The 15,864-nt window shown below is 51.1% G+C and overlaps 1 protein-coding gene across 2 annotated transcripts in view; it reads right to left on the reverse strand.

Moving 5' to 3' along the window:
- The window catches only part of Ccdc88c (coiled-coil domain containing 88C), a 126,282-nt gene that overhangs the window by 20,361 nt on the left and 90,057 nt on the right, over positions 1-15,864 (reverse strand). For both annotated transcript variants that reach the window (XR_008218356.1, XM_052738790.1), the window contains exons 16-24: positions 14,914-15,041; positions 14,052-14,193; positions 12,944-13,132; positions 11,527-11,688; positions 10,116-10,393; positions 6,398-6,541; positions 4,469-4,655; positions 2,768-2,913; positions 52-141 (exon numbers count right to left, since the gene is read on the reverse strand). Coding sequence is in view for 1 of the 2 variants with exons in the window: in XM_052738790.1 (XP_052594750.1) it covers positions 52-141; positions 2,768-2,913; positions 4,469-4,655; positions 6,398-6,541; positions 10,116-10,393; positions 11,527-11,688; positions 12,944-13,132; positions 14,052-14,193; positions 14,914-15,041 (1,466 nt within the window). In the remaining variant the exon portion in view is untranslated. The remainder of the gene's footprint in view (positions 1-51; positions 142-2,767; positions 2,914-4,468; positions 4,656-6,397; positions 6,542-10,115; positions 10,394-11,526; positions 11,689-12,943; positions 13,133-14,051; positions 14,194-14,913; positions 15,042-15,864) is intronic.

A 15,864-nucleotide genomic window follows, 5' to 3' on the forward strand; every position in this document is an offset into this window, starting at 1 on the left:
CAGCTAAGATGGCTATGATCACTGTGTGTCACTAATCTTAGATCCACTCACTTCTTTGGAGCAGGGTCATAGAACTTGTACTGATCCATGATTTTTTCTTCCAGTTTTTCCTTGTGTCTCCGTAAAGCATTTAATTTGTCTCTGTGAACAGAGGGAAATCGATGAATCCAGTTTAAATAAACAAGTGAGTGTACTTAGCAGTCCAATCTAGATCAGAAATCAGTGTCTGGATTCAGACCTGAAGGTGTTCAACCCCACACTGGTCACTGAATGGGAATTTATGATCAGCAGTACCAGTTATGAATCTAGCTGGCCTTGTTGGCTCACTCCTTTAATCCCAGCACTCAGGAGACAGAGGCAGGTGGATCTCTCTGAGTTCGAGGCCAGCCTGGTCTACACAGTGAGTTCCAGTCTAGTCAAAGCTACAAAGTGAGAGCTCATCTCAAACAAATCAAAGCAAAATCCCAGCTATTCGTGCTTTTTGAACCCCTGGGACCCAGCTAAGCGGGCTTACGAGAGCAAACCTCTGACCACCTGAGAACTCACGCTTGGCCAAACTGTGTAGGGCACCGGGCACCACCGGCCTGAGGCAGACACTCTCTAATGCAGCCAGACCACCAGGCACACTAACACTTGAACACTGAGGCAGCAGAGGCACCCTGGGGCCTGGTAACAGCTTGTGAGGTAAACTGCTTTCAGAGGACAAGCAGAGAAGTTAGAAGGCCACAGAGTGGGACCTGTGGCAAGCCTGAGCACGCCCTGGGCAGCCAGCCCGAGCAGAGCAGCCAGGCAGGAAGAAAGCAGCTGGGTATGGTGACCGTGTGAAAAGCCAGCGCTCAGGCCCTGAAGCAAATCTCTGCTTCTAAATGGTGGAAACCAGCTCACACTTTCAACATCACAGTAGCGACGGGCAGCCCCAGGGCCTGTTTCCTGGGGTGTCTGCCATGCTTGCTGAACTCATGGGAAGGTGGGGCCCTAGGCAGTGACTTGTTCAGGTTACTTCACTGTTGAAGCAGAGAAGATCCTGTCCATGCTGAAAACTTTCCCGAGAGCCCACTGGGAAGGCTGCACTCTGGGAAAAGGCACCAATGGGGTGTACGCTGCTTGGAACAAGCTGAGAGGTGTGCCAAGCCGCTGGCCTGACACAGACACTCTCTAATGCAAAAGATATCACCAATCACCTCCCGAGGACCAGGCTTCTACGCTGTTTCGTTAGCATCTGCCCAACCTCGGCTGGAGATTCTACCACATGGATTACAGAGGGTCAGCTTCAAGCAACTGCCACTTAGATCCCAAATTACAGTGTGGGCTTCCACGTGAGTCATCCCGAAGTAGGTGGCCAGCAGATGCATAAGGCAAAGAGGAGGCACAGAGTTACATCAGAGAGAGCTGGGAAAGCACTGGGGGTTCAGGGACCACACCCCTCCATAAACATGCCATTTCCTGCCTTTTTGTTTTAAGACACGTTCTCTCTATGAATATGCTATGTAGACCAGGCTGGTTTCAAATTACCAGAAATCCACCTGCCTCTGCCTCCTGAGTGCTGGGATTGAAGCCACACACCACCATGGCTGGCTCTTCTTGTCTTAGGCATACTTGGGCCAGGAGCACAGGGCTTGCCCGAGACGCTGGTCATGAGGAGGGACAGGCTTAGTCTAGCACGATACACCTCGGATTATCCAACTGTGGGTTTCCAGCATCAGCGTTCTCCCTCACATTCACTACCTCTGTCATGTGCCCAGGCCGAGACACACATCCCTCCAAACATGTCCCAGGAGATGCAGTGTCTAATTTAGATAGGCAGCCCTCTTGCCTACATTCCCAGCACCTAGGTCACCTGCCACACCCAACTCTCCCTATCCAACCTGGCCTCCTCTCATCTCAGCAGCAAAACGACTCCCTCTACTTGTCCTTTGGGGCCTCTAATCCCAGTGGGAGGGGGCACAGCCCCTGTCACCCCATGGTTCTAGGCTCCCAGGGTCTACATAAGGCTTGAGGAGGAGAGGTTAGGCAAGGCACAGAACAAGCCTACTTGCTACAGTCAGGTGAGGGAGAAACTGATTCTCAGCTCTCAATTTGAACCTGTTCCCTGAGCTACAGCTGGTGCTGGCTGCCTATGTCTACAAACGAACTCCAGTCTAGAAGTAGAGAGAGACCTTTCCGACGGTGGATAATACTTCAGAAAAAGCCAATGAGGGCAGAGGAGATAACTCAGCTGGTAAAATAACTGCCATGGAAGCATGAGGGGACCTGAGTTCAATCCTCAGAAGCCACATAAAAAGCCAGGCATAGTGGAGTGCCCTTGTAATCCCAGTGGGGAAGAGACAGGAGGACGTGGGGATTCACTGGCCAGTCAGCCTAGCCTAATCAGGAAGGTACAGACCAATAAAAGACCTTGTCTCAAATGACACTCCAGGTTGACCTCTGGCCTACACACACACACACACACACACACACACACACTTGTACCCCCTCCCCACACATATGCATGCACACAGAGGGCGCATGGGAGCAGGAAACCTCACACACATGCAAGCTAATCTCTACCTCTCAGAAATCTAGAATATTCCATAAAATGGTATAGTTCCATCTCTAATCCTCCAAACCCTAATGGCTAGGGGCTGTTCTCTGTCTTGAAAGCAACAGGTGTATGGTGGAGGAGAAGACAGGATATCAGGGGCCGGAGTGAGGCCTGCACACTGTGAGGGGCTGGGGACAGTGGTCCAGAGGCCCCTTATGGACATGCCGCCCACCACGGCCCACTCACATGTACTGCTTCTGCTCCTCGTGGTACTGCTCCTTGTTCTCTATATTCTGCTCCAGCAGCATCTGGTTCTGCTGGCTCAGCAGCTGGATCTGGCTCAGCAGGTGATGATTCTCCTCCTCTAAGTTCCCCTTGAGACGGGAGAGCAGCTGAAACACAGACCAGCAACGGCTCAGATACCCTGTGACCCCTGATGCTATGCTGGAAACCCGGCCTCTCAAGGGAAAGGAACACTTGCACAGGGCGTCCATCTTGGTACTGTCTGCACTAGTGAGGACCTAGGAAGGGTCAACCAGCCAGGAAGGTTGCATTTCCTATGCACACACCACACGACCCAGCAGCCAGCTGGCAGCTTGTGGCTGTCGAGAGCACAGACCAGTCATTCTGGTGGAGGTGTGAAGCAAGATACACAACAGAACACAAGATTACATATGAAATATTTTTATCTACTGGTTAAATATGTTACGACAATTAATTTCACTGGGGCCAGGGATGTGTCTCAGAAGGTTGCCTGCCATTACCAGCACTAAAAAAACAAAGAAAAATGTATTAATCTCATTGAAAAAAAAGAACTGTTTTGAAGGTGGCTACTACCAAGTGCTAAGCTGCACTTGGAGCTTCCACGGATTTCAACCGGAAGCTCTGCTGTGAAAGAGAGCTGCTTCTGCCCAAAGCCAGAGACTGGAGACCGAGGGCCTTCCAAGCCATCTGGTGTCTTGTGCCCTGTGTAGCACAAAAGCAGTCATAGATAACCTAAGAGTGGCTGTGTCCCCAACAAAACTTCACTCTCACCCACACTGACAACAATTTCATTTCATTTTTTCCCTAGCCACAAAATAAATATCTGTTTGTCTGAGTTTTAGCTTCAACCATTAAAAACATCAAGAGCTATTTTTAGTTCGTGGGCTGTGTGAATGCAGGTGGCAGGGAGGATCTGGCTTGAGGGCTGAAGCTCACAGACTTTTGTTTCAGAACAGTACTGTGGTGTAGTGGGGAGGCCCAGAGGTGTGGGAGGCAGAGACTGGGCTCCTATCCATCATGTACCTCACTGAGGATGAAATAAGCTAACAGGTAAGCCATAGTGAAACTCCCAGCATGCCACAGGAGGGAAACATGCTCCTCCCTCACTCCTCTCTACCCCACAAAGCTAACTTCACCATTAATTGAAGGATCGAAATCTACCTTTTCCTTTTCAATTATTTTACACAACTTATGTGTAGGTGACGAGCAGATCTGGAAGGGCAAAGGAGGTTAGGCCGTTTCCTTTGCAGTACCACTCCTTGAGGTCCAAGGAAGTGGCTGAGTGCATATCCTGTATAGTGGGGTCTATCTGAGATTCTACCTAAAGGAGGGCTAGGCTTCCCACAATGGCCATTTCTGACCCAGCTCTGGGCCACCAGCAGCTGTTCACCCAGCCCCAGGACCTGAGCCAGGCAGCCACACTCAATCCCAGGCCATTTTGCTCGTGTAGCTGTCTACTGAAAAGAAGAGGTACAGACGATGAGGGTGCCACCACGTCCTGAAGGACAGACAGACGCCACTGTTGACTTCAGGGAGCAAATGTCAGACAAAGTGGCCTCTGAGATGTTCCTACCACAGGTGGCACTCTGGTCTCACCGTGGCTCCAAGGACACCTCCAGTCTCAGAGAATCCACCCAGGAGGGGGGCTAGCTCCTCACAGACCTGCTCGAAGGCACACCTCACCTCACAGTGGTTGTCCAGCTTGGTCAGTGAGATGTCCATGCTCTGGTGCTGTTCCTTAAGCTCGTCGAAGCGTGCCTGCCAGCGGTTCAGCTCCAGCTGGGAGTTGTTCAGTGATGTTTTCAGCTCCTTGGTGTGGGCATGCAGCTCTTCATACTCCCCTTTCAGCTGGTGGTGCAGGAAACTGACCCTAGGGGGAGGGGAGCCACAGGCAAGGGGGCTAAAAAGCATTCCAAAGGTAGAAAGGCCTGCAGCTGTGGGTTCGGTACCTGTTCTGACAGTAGCAGACTATGCAAGCTGTCAACCTCCTGTGTATGACGTCAGAAATTCTGAGAAAAGTTGCTGCTTTTCAGACTGTGTTCTCTGGGGCTCTAGGAGGGCATCCCTGAAGCCATACTGTCTGGGTGGGGGGTGAGGGGGACAACAGGCACGCAGGCTAAGATACTGGCCTCAACAGGACATCACGGCCAGTAGCCTCCTACATTAGTGTTTAGGCATTCTGGTATAAGTGGAAAAAAGAGCTGTGCTTTAAAAAAAAATTTTAGAGAATATTCTTTCTCTAAAACACCGTGCCCACAAGCTTCCAAAGGAGAGAGGAAACCAGCAGTCCCATTCAGCCACGATGCCTAAGAACCATATGAACCACCAGCATGTCACAATAGCCCTACAGGCGCAGTAGTGGTGCCTAATTGGCAGTAACCAACAACTCTCTAACTGGACTTAAGACTCACCCAACAAGAGGGAGAGCACGCCTGGTACTGGAAACCTAGTTACCTAACTAGGAATCATGGCTATCGGAGGAGAATCTACAACCAATAATTTACTAAACCAGCATCATCCCTAATAACAATCTAAAAACAGCTGTCCTTATACCCACAGGTAAGTGTAGGTTCACCCCTCATCAAGGAAACTTCTGTCTGCAACAGAAACTACTACAGAAACCTACAACCAATCGATAGGCAGAGACATGGAGCCCGGTCCCAACGGATACATCTACAGAACATTCCTACATCTCAGGCTCAGGGAACATTGCAGAAGAACCAGGGAAATCAGGGACTTTACTGTGAGATTGTCTCCTAGTAACAGCAGAAGCTACACCCATAAAGTCTCACCCACATGACTGCTCAACCATGAACTAAACAAGGACACTGATCAATATGCCAAACAGCACAGGGAAAAGCCCACGGGATGTCAGCCCTACCCAAAGAACTACAGGCAACTGAGGAAAGCTGGGAACAGGAGGTGGCCTTCCCCAGGAAAAGAGCGCACCATCTAGCTGTCCAATGCCCAACAGTCAGGCCCGAAAACAAAGTACAAGCCTGCGACTCTCAGCAGGCGAAGCTTATCAACACAGGTGTTTTCTCTGCTAGGCACATGGCTGCCACTCTGCACTCAGGGACATCAGCTGCACTTGGGCACTATGCCTAGGGCTGTTTAACCCAGCAAGACAAGGACTCACACCACTCAACACTAAAGACATGGCACAAACAGGTCCTGGAAGGACTTCGGTCCGCAGTAGGAGAGACGAAACAAGGTAGCTAAGTGAGCCCGATGACTCAAATATTCTGTGAATTCCGTGCATATCCACAAAAGACCCACGAATAGGAGTGAGATTCTGATTATAAATAAGCACCAGTGAGCAAGTGAATCTGTTGAATAAGGAGGACCACAGTGGCTCCCGAGGGCTGGGCTTACATCTGAAGATGACTACGCCTGTACAGATACATGATCCACCTCTCCCTGTACCGGCTGAGTACCACCAGCCATGCCTCCCTAGCACGGCCGGCCGTCAGCTCCTTACCTGGGCAGCGGCATGCAGCTCCTGACAAGGAGTTCACAGGCAGTTTTCAGTGAGGACTGCTCTGAACAGATTAGATTCCTGGGTCCCTGCCACTCCTCCCTGGCCCCGGGTGGGTGTGCCTGGGTGCTCACCTGTCCAGCTCTCCTCGCAGCCTCTGGTTCTCACTCGAGGCCACGGCGCTGGTCCTCTGTTCCCGCTGCAGCGCCTCCCGCTCGGTGCTCAGCACCTTCTCCAGCTCCTCCAGCTCGGCTTTCCGCTTCTGTAAGTCACCGTGCCTGGTGGAGAAAACAGCCACTGGAAGCGCATCCAGGCTCCATCTCCCACAAGCAACTCACACCCCAGGAGACTGGAACAAGCCCTCTCAGAAAAGGGGGGTTCCTCTGAGACCTGTTCTCTGAGGAGGGGTGAGAGGCTGGACAGCAGGGAAGCAAGATGAATGCGCCGGGGGGGGGGGGGGGAGGGGGGGGGAGGGGGGGGTCAGTCAGCACCTCCCAGGGCCACAGTCCTCTTCCATTCTCTGCTCCCTTGGCTTCCCTGTCATAGCCAGCCCCTTCTGTAGGTCACCTGACAGCATAAGGGCCACACTCTACACCCTTTTATTTTAGAGACTCATGTTACAAAGTGGTCCACTAAGAACCAGTAGATCTAAAGGAAACCACAAAATAAACAGCTAAATTCCACCGTATGAAACAACTAATCCCTGCTCACACCCTCCTCACTCTATGAAAGCCCACATCCCTGTTCCCACTGGCATTGGGGGGGGTTAAGATCTCTCTCTCTCTCTCTCTCTCTCTCTCTCTCTCTCTCTCTCTCTCTCTCTCTCCTTGAATTTTCTTAATCCTTGTAGGCTGCGCAGCTGTCGCTGGGGGGCAGCAGAGCACAAGGTGGAAATGACTTGACTTGTACCCCTCTCTGCTGATGACCCAGGATCTCCGAGTCAGTGAGAGGAGTGGTCTGGGGCACGTTTCTCAACCACCGGGCTCAGGAAACCTGGGAGCCCCCTTCTCTTCTGAGTATGTAACACTGCTGCTGCCCTACTGCTGGGGTCTCCAGTCTCCCCTCTAACTCCTACCCCCACATCAGCTGAGCATGGGCCATCTCACTGCATACCCCTGTAAGGGATCCCATTAGGAAACTCAAGGCCATTCTCCAAAGTACAGAGGCCCTACACGGTAGGGCACAGAGTTAGGATGAGGGGATCTGTCTGGCTTCCAGAGCCAAGTTAGTGACTGTGGAAAAATTACCCAAGTTTGACAAAGACCGCAAACTGACCAGCAAGGCCTTCCAATTCCTGCTCCCCTGCATCACTTCAGCCAAGTGTACAGATCAGCTGACAGCCCGCAAGCCTTTGGAGTCTTGCTTACCAGTGAGCCCTTGACATGACAGAGTAACTATCTGGCAGGAGTCCAATTAAGTATCAAAGGAAAAGAATGCAGACCTCTGTCACTCCTGTGTGACAGGCACTCAAAGCCCTAGTGCACAGACTGAAGACTGTGCCTCCAGCTGTGTGGCCAACGAGCCAGAGATGCTAAGTGGCTGACAGATGCTAGACCAAGCCAGGGCCTTGACCTTCAGAGTCAGTCACAACTCTATCTACAAAAACCTTCCTCCTCTGAATGGACATTAGACTCTAAAAAGAGGGGAGAGATGGCTCAGTGGTTGAGAGCACTGGCTCTTCTTCCAGAGGTCCCGAGTTCAATTCCCAGCACATCCATGGTGGCTCACAACTGTCTATAACTGTAGTCCTTGGGATACAACGCCCTCTTCTGGTGGTGCAGATGCACATGCAGACAAAACCACCATACACATAAAACACATAAATAAACCTCTGGTGGAGCACACCTTTAATCCCAGCACTCAGGAGGCAGAGGCAGGTGGATCTCTGAGTTCAAGGCCAGCCTAGTCTACAGAGTGAGCTCCAGGACAGCCAGGGTTACACAGAAAAACTGTCTTGAAAAAACAAAACACACAAAGATCTTAAAAAAAAAAAAAAGAAAGAAAAAAGACTCTAAGAGTACAATGTGCCAGGCGGTGGTGGTGCACACCTTTAATCCTAGCACTCAGGAGGCAGAGGCAGGTGGATCTCTGAGTTTGAGGACAGCCTGGTGTATAGAGCGAGATCCAGGACAGGCTCCAAAACTACACAGAGAAACCCTGTCTTGTTTTTAAAAAAAAAATTACAATGTTTTATGATGCTTGTGTAAAGGCTTGTGAGCAGGGGTCACGCTCACATTAGTGTCAATGCTGTGTGTTCCACTGTGTTAGTCTGTCAGTGGCATAGCACCTTTCATGGTTAGACATATGGAGTATAGGTCTAGTAAGTGCTGCATGTAGAAAGGGCTGGAGGGGCAATGCCAGGGGATAAAGGACCCAGAGGCAGAAGCTGTACCATCTGATGAGAAGAAAAAGTCACACAAAAGTCAACATCTTGGCAGCCCTGAAGGACAGAGATGGGAGACTCTAGATGAAGGCAAAAAGGCCATACTGGGTAGGAAAATCTGTTGTCCTCACTATTCTACCCACAAGTGCCATCGGCACCCATACATGGCTTTTCTGGCTCAGTAACATTCGTAGGTCCCTGCATCGGAAATTTCCTGCACGTCAGCCACTCCCACCAGACATAACTAATGTATCAGGTGCCCAGCTGTTCTGCTGAGGTGGACTGGACAGAGATGCTGCCAGTGGGGGCACTTCGCTAGCACAGGAAGGGGATGCTGGCACTCTCCTGTCCCGTTCCTGTGGGTTCCTTCTTTGGACAAGCTTCCTTCTGATGCATATCTCACCGATTCTCAGGCTCTGGAGACAGAACTCCAGCCAGAGTTCTGGAACTCTCGGTGCAGGGGCGGGAGCTCAGCCAACAGTGGGTGACTTTAATGACACCCCCCCCCCCCGGGACCTGGGACTGCCAAGTGTGAAAAGTGAACATTTATGTATTTCAACATATGAAAATTTTACCTGAAGAAAAGAAAAAGCGGCAGGTACAGACTGAAGGAGAAGGGCAGTATGGGTAACTGCGGGAGGGCACCGGGGACTGAGAGCAGTCTCCCGCTCCCTCACCCCGCCCTTCTACCTCCCAACTGTGCCAAGATCACAGGTGTGGGGTTCCTTTGTTGTATGCATTCAATATTTAACATAATGGGAGGATTTGGGTTTTGAAGCAAACACTCTAGACTTAGACTTGGAAGAGGCAGTGTGCACAACCCTGCACACAGGTAGCCGGAAGTATTTTCCCAGGGGTGTGGGTCAGGAGAGGAGAAAAAGGGGGTGAGGAAGAAGAAAGAATTCTTGGAGAACAGGTCTCCAAGTGTGCACACTAGGTCACCCAGAGCCAGGGTGAGCCACGGCACCCCTTTGCCCCTGTGTCCCCTGCCACAATCCCCAGCTGGACAAACAAAAAGGAAACAGAAATCGCTAACGGTTCCATTTCCTTCCCTTTGGGAAAGCTCAGGTGCAGCAACAATGAGAAGCAGCCCGCCAAGAGGAAATGCGGGGGAGAGACGGAGGTGCATGCAGGCCTCAGGAAAGTCCCAGAAGCTCTGGGGCAGCCTAAGGGGCTCAGCATACCAGCTGCCTCCTCCATAGGCTGCATCCCTACCCCCAAGCTTTTCTCAGGTCTCCTGTCTATATACCCAGCTTCCCTGTCCCCAGGCCCCTGCCTCCCCTGCCCCACAGGCTCTACCCCTGCCCTCCTCTGCCCCACAGGCTCTACCCCTGCCCTCCCCTGCCCCACAGGCTCTACCCCTGCCCTCCTCTGCCCCACAGGCTCTACCCCTGCCCTCCTCTGCCCCACAGGCTCTACCCCTGCCCTCCTCTGCCCCACAGGCTCTACCCCTGCCCTCCAGGCCCCACCTCTCCCCAAGCTCCTTATGCTCCAACTCCAGGTTCCGGTGCAGCGTCTTCAGACAGCTGTGCTGTCGGATGAGGGCCTCATACTCTGAGGACTGGCGCTCGTACAGGGCACCCAGGTGCTCATGGTCCTGAAGCAGGGCCTCATAAGCAGCTGCCAGTTGCTCCTGCTGCTGCTGCAGACTTTCATGTTCAGCCTCCTTGGCCGTCTGCTGGCTCTGTAGCATTGTGTACTGCGCACCAAGTGCTGCATTCTGGGAGCTCAGTGTGGAATTCTCCACCTGCAGGGAGAGCAGAGCCTTGTGTGTGGCAAGCAGGCCAAGGACTACCAGCCACAGACAGCACCAGAGGGACCTCAAGGCAGGCCAGGCATGGGCAATGCTACCAGAACTTGAGGACTTGGTGCTGGAAGTAGGTGGCGGGGGGACGGGACACACAATATGGCAAAAACCGGCTATGAAAAGATGGCTATGAACCATCTCTAGAATTCCTCCTAGATAAATCCCTTACATGTCATTACTGATTCTTTTTTTAAAGCCTATTTTCTAGACCAGCCAACAGAAAATCTGTAAGGCTAGAGGATCTGACAATACTGTCTGTCTAATGATTGATTTTTACGTATTTATTTTTGTTCTGCTAGGGCCGCACTGAGGACTTTGTGCAAGCTAAGCATTTTTACCAGTGGGCCGTATCTAAACCCCTGATGTTTTAGAGTATTCTAACATAATCCCAAAATATTAGAAAATTGAACAGGGGCCAGAACTACTCTGACATTAAAGCCAGACAAAGACTTTTTCCAAGACAAAACAAAGTAACAAATCAACATCCTATTTTCTTATTTTAACAAAAACAAACCCGACCTCTTTGCCAAATACGTTTCCTGTTTACTGTCTCTGTTCCATACGTAACTTTCCAACTTTTCCCAGAAATGACATTAATGAGCAATTTTTCATTTTCCCATCACCTACTAACCACAAATAAAACTACGTGGTAAGTGGGCTGAGAGGCTGGCTGCTTCCAGCAGATGAAGCCAGGTCACAGCCCCACTTCCCCTGTCAGCTTAATACAGCTCTGCCAGGCTGCACGGTACAGAAGCTGTTTAACCAAGCTTACTTACTTCCAAATCTCTCTCTCGTTTGGGTGTGTGTGTGTGTGTGTGTGTGTGTGTGTGTGTGTGTGTGTGTGTGTGTGTGTGTGTGTTTTGTGTGTGTGGTGGCCATTTGTATAAACTGAAAAGCAAAGAAATGAAGTTTCAGCCCGGCACCTTTAGGCCCAGCTGTAGGAAATGTCTCATGAGCCACCCTACTACCTCCCTCCAAAGACTCCTGTCTATAGCAAGCTTCTTAACAACCACCCAGCCCCCAGGTGGCCCCTGCTTAGCCTTGCAGCTCCCCCTGAGGGTCGGTCCCGCTACCTGCAGCTTTGCAGTCTGGGTCTGCAGTGCGGTGGTGTGCTCCTGCAGGAAGGCGCTCTGCTTCTGTAGGGTCAGGATCTGGCTGCTGAAGGCCAAATTCTGAGTCTCCAGGTGCTGTAGCTGCTCCTTCAGCAGGTGCTTCTCGGCCTGAAGAGCTGCGTTCTAGAGAAGCACGTACCAGTTACGCACAGCATGGCTAGCTCTCTCTTGCACAGAGGCCCTGGGGTTTAATTGAACCCTCAAGGGGAGATGCAGCCCAGAGCTGGGGGAATGGGGTTTCCTCAAGCACAGAATGTTAATGGTTCCCTTCTTGGAAACAGACAACTAATAGAATTTTCAAAAAGAAGGATAATGCATTACAGGGGCTGTGGCCCAGGACCTGAGGCATATGGGCATGCAAGCCACTTTCCTGATTCCATTTGTTTCCTTTGGTATGGATCATCTGAAGAATACTTTCCTGTGAGCTGAAGTCATTCACCACTGACCACAGAGCTCAAGTCCTCAGCAATAGCTGTCCCTATGTTTGAGACAACAAGTGGAACAGGGTACTTCAGAGTGGGAGACTAGGGCTGGAGAGGTGGTTCAGGGGTTAAGAGCACTGGCTGCTCTTCCAGAGGACCCGGGTTCAATTCCCAGAACCCACATGGCAGCTCACAACTGTCTGTAACTCCAGTTCCAGGGGACCTGACACCCTCACATAGACACACATACAAGCACAACACCAATGCACGTAAAAATAAACCATTTAAAAAAAGAATAGACTAACAGAGATCATATCTATTATGCCACTAACTAGGCTAGGAGCCAGGACATGGGCTGCAGGCTTGTGACCTTGAGACAGCCTCTAATGTTCTGTCTCAGCTTGTCTACTGAAAATCATCACAGTGGACTTCAAAACGTCACTGCTGTGAATCAGTGGGACAAGCATGCACTGGAGAGCTTTTTCTGGTAAGGGCCAACAGTAAATACTTGCAGGTGTGGTGGCCATGACATCTCTATCCCAACAATGAAGGGCACCACTGCAGTGGGACAGCAGCCCAGACCACATGTCAACATGAAAGGTGTGACTGCGTGTCAATAAAGCTTCGTTTAGATACAGCCCGGGCCGTGGGGCTGGGATAGAGCTCTGGAGAACAGGACACTATGGGGACGAAGCTTGGTGGACAGTCTGGGTTTGTCACAGCAGGCAGGGAGGTCAGCCCAGGAGACAGGGCGTGTCCCTTGTACTAGAAACTCTGAAGGAACTACAACGAAAGGCACCTAAGGGACCAGCCAGGCCAACCCAGGACAGTGTCCTACTGGATACAACAGCCTCCATGGCCTCTGCCACCCCATATTGTTTACAGTGACTTTACTTCTTTACTATGGGTGTAGCTGCTGATAGGACGGACGGTCACTTCATGGGCAGCCCACTCACACTGCGTTCCAGCTCGATGGCCCGGTCCTTCACACGGAGTAGCTCCATGGTGGCCTCTTTGTGGCTGGGCTCCCAGGCCTCTTTCTCTTGGTGACTGCTGACCACCTTGCCCGCAGGGTGCTTCAGCATGTTCTGTGCCTGCGTTCTGTCCTCCTGGGTCTGCCTGAGCTGCTCCCGCTCGTCCTTTACCTGCCAACAGCATTGGGAAGCAGACTCAGGCAGGATGGAGCCACGCAGGAGCCCCACTAATGGGTAGGGAGGCACCCCTCACCAAAGTCTCAGATACCCACTCACCGTCCCTGAGGAGGGACAGGCCAGACGCTCTTCTTTTGCTATGTGCTTCTTCCCCAGACAGGACAGCAAAGGCGGGGATGTGAACTTACGCCTGCCTTAGTCCCCACCTTAGCTACATGAGTCTTGCCTGGGCCTCCAGTCTATACCACACAACAGAGGCAAAACCGGGCACAGGCAGTCATACATCTCACAGAGGCCCTGCCAGCCCTGCATCTGCCTGACTGCAGATCCCAAATCAACTCTGTAACCAAAGAATATGTGTCATGTGTTCAAAAAGGGAAAACATACATGTGGCGTCAGTCCACCCATAGATGGAGACTAAACGCACACAAAAGCGTGTATGTGTGTGTGTGTGTGTGTGTGTGTGTGTGTGTGTGTGTGTGTGTACGTGGAGTACCTATTGATGTGTGGAAAGTGTGACTGAGGGACGCATGCCTATATGCATGCCAATTGTGTACGTGTGCTCCACATGTCATCTGGATGTATGGGAACATGTGCTTGTATGTGCCCAAGAGCTGACACACACATTTGTATAAGGTCCTGTCCCATCTAAGGGGCCTTATGAGCCTACAGGGCTCTGCTTGGTCTCTGGGCTGTTTCGTGTTCCTACACCCTACCTGGAAGTGTGGAACTGCCCTGAGCCACAGCCTCCTCCTACCATGCATCTGGCTGTCGTGCCCAGCTCCTATACCCTGAGGTTGGTACCCGCAGGACACCCTACAGCTCATCTGCATCTGTCCCGGAACACTGCCCTGGTTGTCCTGGGGAGGGTATGGCAGAGGCCTGGTAGGTAGGACCGCAGCCTGGCCCTCACCATCTGCAGTTCAATCTGTAGTTGGTGATTCAAGCTTTCCTTCTCTTCCACCTGGGCCTCCAGAAACACTATCTTTTCTTCTTTCATGGCCAGTGTTGTCTTCAACGCTGATTCATTTTTGCCTTCCAAAATCTTGCATTTTCTGAAAATATAAAGACACAATAGTATAGTTTTCATCTACTTCAGCCCTAGTCCCATCTCCCTGTGGCTAGCACACCCTTCCCACTAAGCTGGTTTTAGGTGTTCCAGGGACCCAGAACCCTTCCCAGGGTTCCCTGGCTGACAAATCCACAACACTCTCACACAAAACACCACCACTACATTGTATAGCTACTCCTTGAAGAGGTGTTTATAGATGGCTTTATATCACTCCATCTCAGGAAACCTCAGCTATTGGGCCAAGGTCACGACGCCAGGTACATGGCAGGTCTGCGGCCTTCCCATTGTACCAGACATGTCAATGCAGCCATGGGAGTCTTGTTGGTTACAAATCCAGAAAAGGGCACCATACTAGATTTCTTTGAAAAGCCAGGCTGTTCAAGAAGGCACAGCTAGGAGAAAAACTGCAATCATCTAGTTAAAAGAGATGTGGGCTCTTCCTGGATGCAGGTCAGTGCAGAGCCTGTCCAGCATGCAAGAAGCCCTGGTTTTAGCTTCCAACACCATGGCCGTTTATCACACAAAACAATCTCCTTCCCTGCCTCCTTAACTCTCTAGGGACAAGACCTGAACTACAGAGAACAGACAGAAGGAGTCACACAGTGACTCCAGCAGTGAAGAATAAATCAAGCCCTCAGATGGAGACTCGGGAGCTCAGACTCATAGGAGAGCACTGTGCTAGCACACAGGGGACTGTCCTTACGTGTCACCGTGACTGTTATCTTCCTGCAGCAGCAGCTCCTTGCTGAGGCCAACCTTCTCCAGCTCCTGGCTCAGTTTGTCCAGCTCACTGGTCAGCTGCTGGCTCTTCAACTTCTCCAGCACCAGGTCCTACGAGACAGGAAACATCACTGTGGACAGGAGTCTGGCAGGGGCATGGCAGGGAGGCTAGGGTCTCATGATGGTGTCACACCTTCAAGCCACCTCTTCCCCAAACCTGGCTGCTTTAGATGTTTCAGGCAAGCAGGCTAGGTGACGAGGTGGGCAACTCCAGGATGCTCTACCAAAAGAAAAGGGATGAACACCCTTTCCCAGCCCTCTTGGTGCTGGAAACAGACCACAGGACAACATAGAGAGGATGGACCCAGAATGCTCTCCTTTTTCAAAATATGTCAGAAATACTCCACTGTGTTGACTTTTAGTAGTGAGAATAATCTACACTAGTATGATTGACTTTTTAAATTACAAATTTAGCAAGTAATTAAACACTCAATATTGGCAATAGAAAAAAAAAAGCCAAGAGAGAAAGATGGTTTTTGTTGTTACTGTAACTCAGGGTGGCCTTGGACTTGCTGTGTAGCTGAGGATGTTCCTGAACTTCTGATCTTCCTGCTTCTCCAAGTACTAGGATTACAGGTGTACACCACCATGCCCAATTTTATGCTGTGGTCTCAACCTAGGGCTTTGTGCATGCTAGGTGAGCATGCGCCCAACCAAGCTGCCTGTCTCCATGCCCGAAGGAGTTTATTTTAAATCCTGACTTTGGTTAACTTTTCGGAATGTGGGCGATGAGCTCAAGGTTCATCTCCCTAATCCCTTTTGCTTCCATCCCCACACAGCTCTCTGAGGGTACCTATTATCTCCTGCCTGGTGCCACAGCTATCCTTCCTACCAAATCACAGGCAGGATGGTATCCCCACCATCAAATTTCCCT

Source organism: Peromyscus californicus, unplaced genomic scaffold (assembly GCF_007827085.1).
Source record: "Peromyscus californicus insignis strain IS unplaced genomic scaffold, ASM782708v3 Scaffold_15__1_contigs__length_86483966, whole genome shotgun sequence".
In the NCBI taxonomy this organism is placed as follows: domain Eukaryota; kingdom Metazoa; phylum Chordata; class Mammalia; order Rodentia; family Cricetidae; genus Peromyscus; species Peromyscus californicus.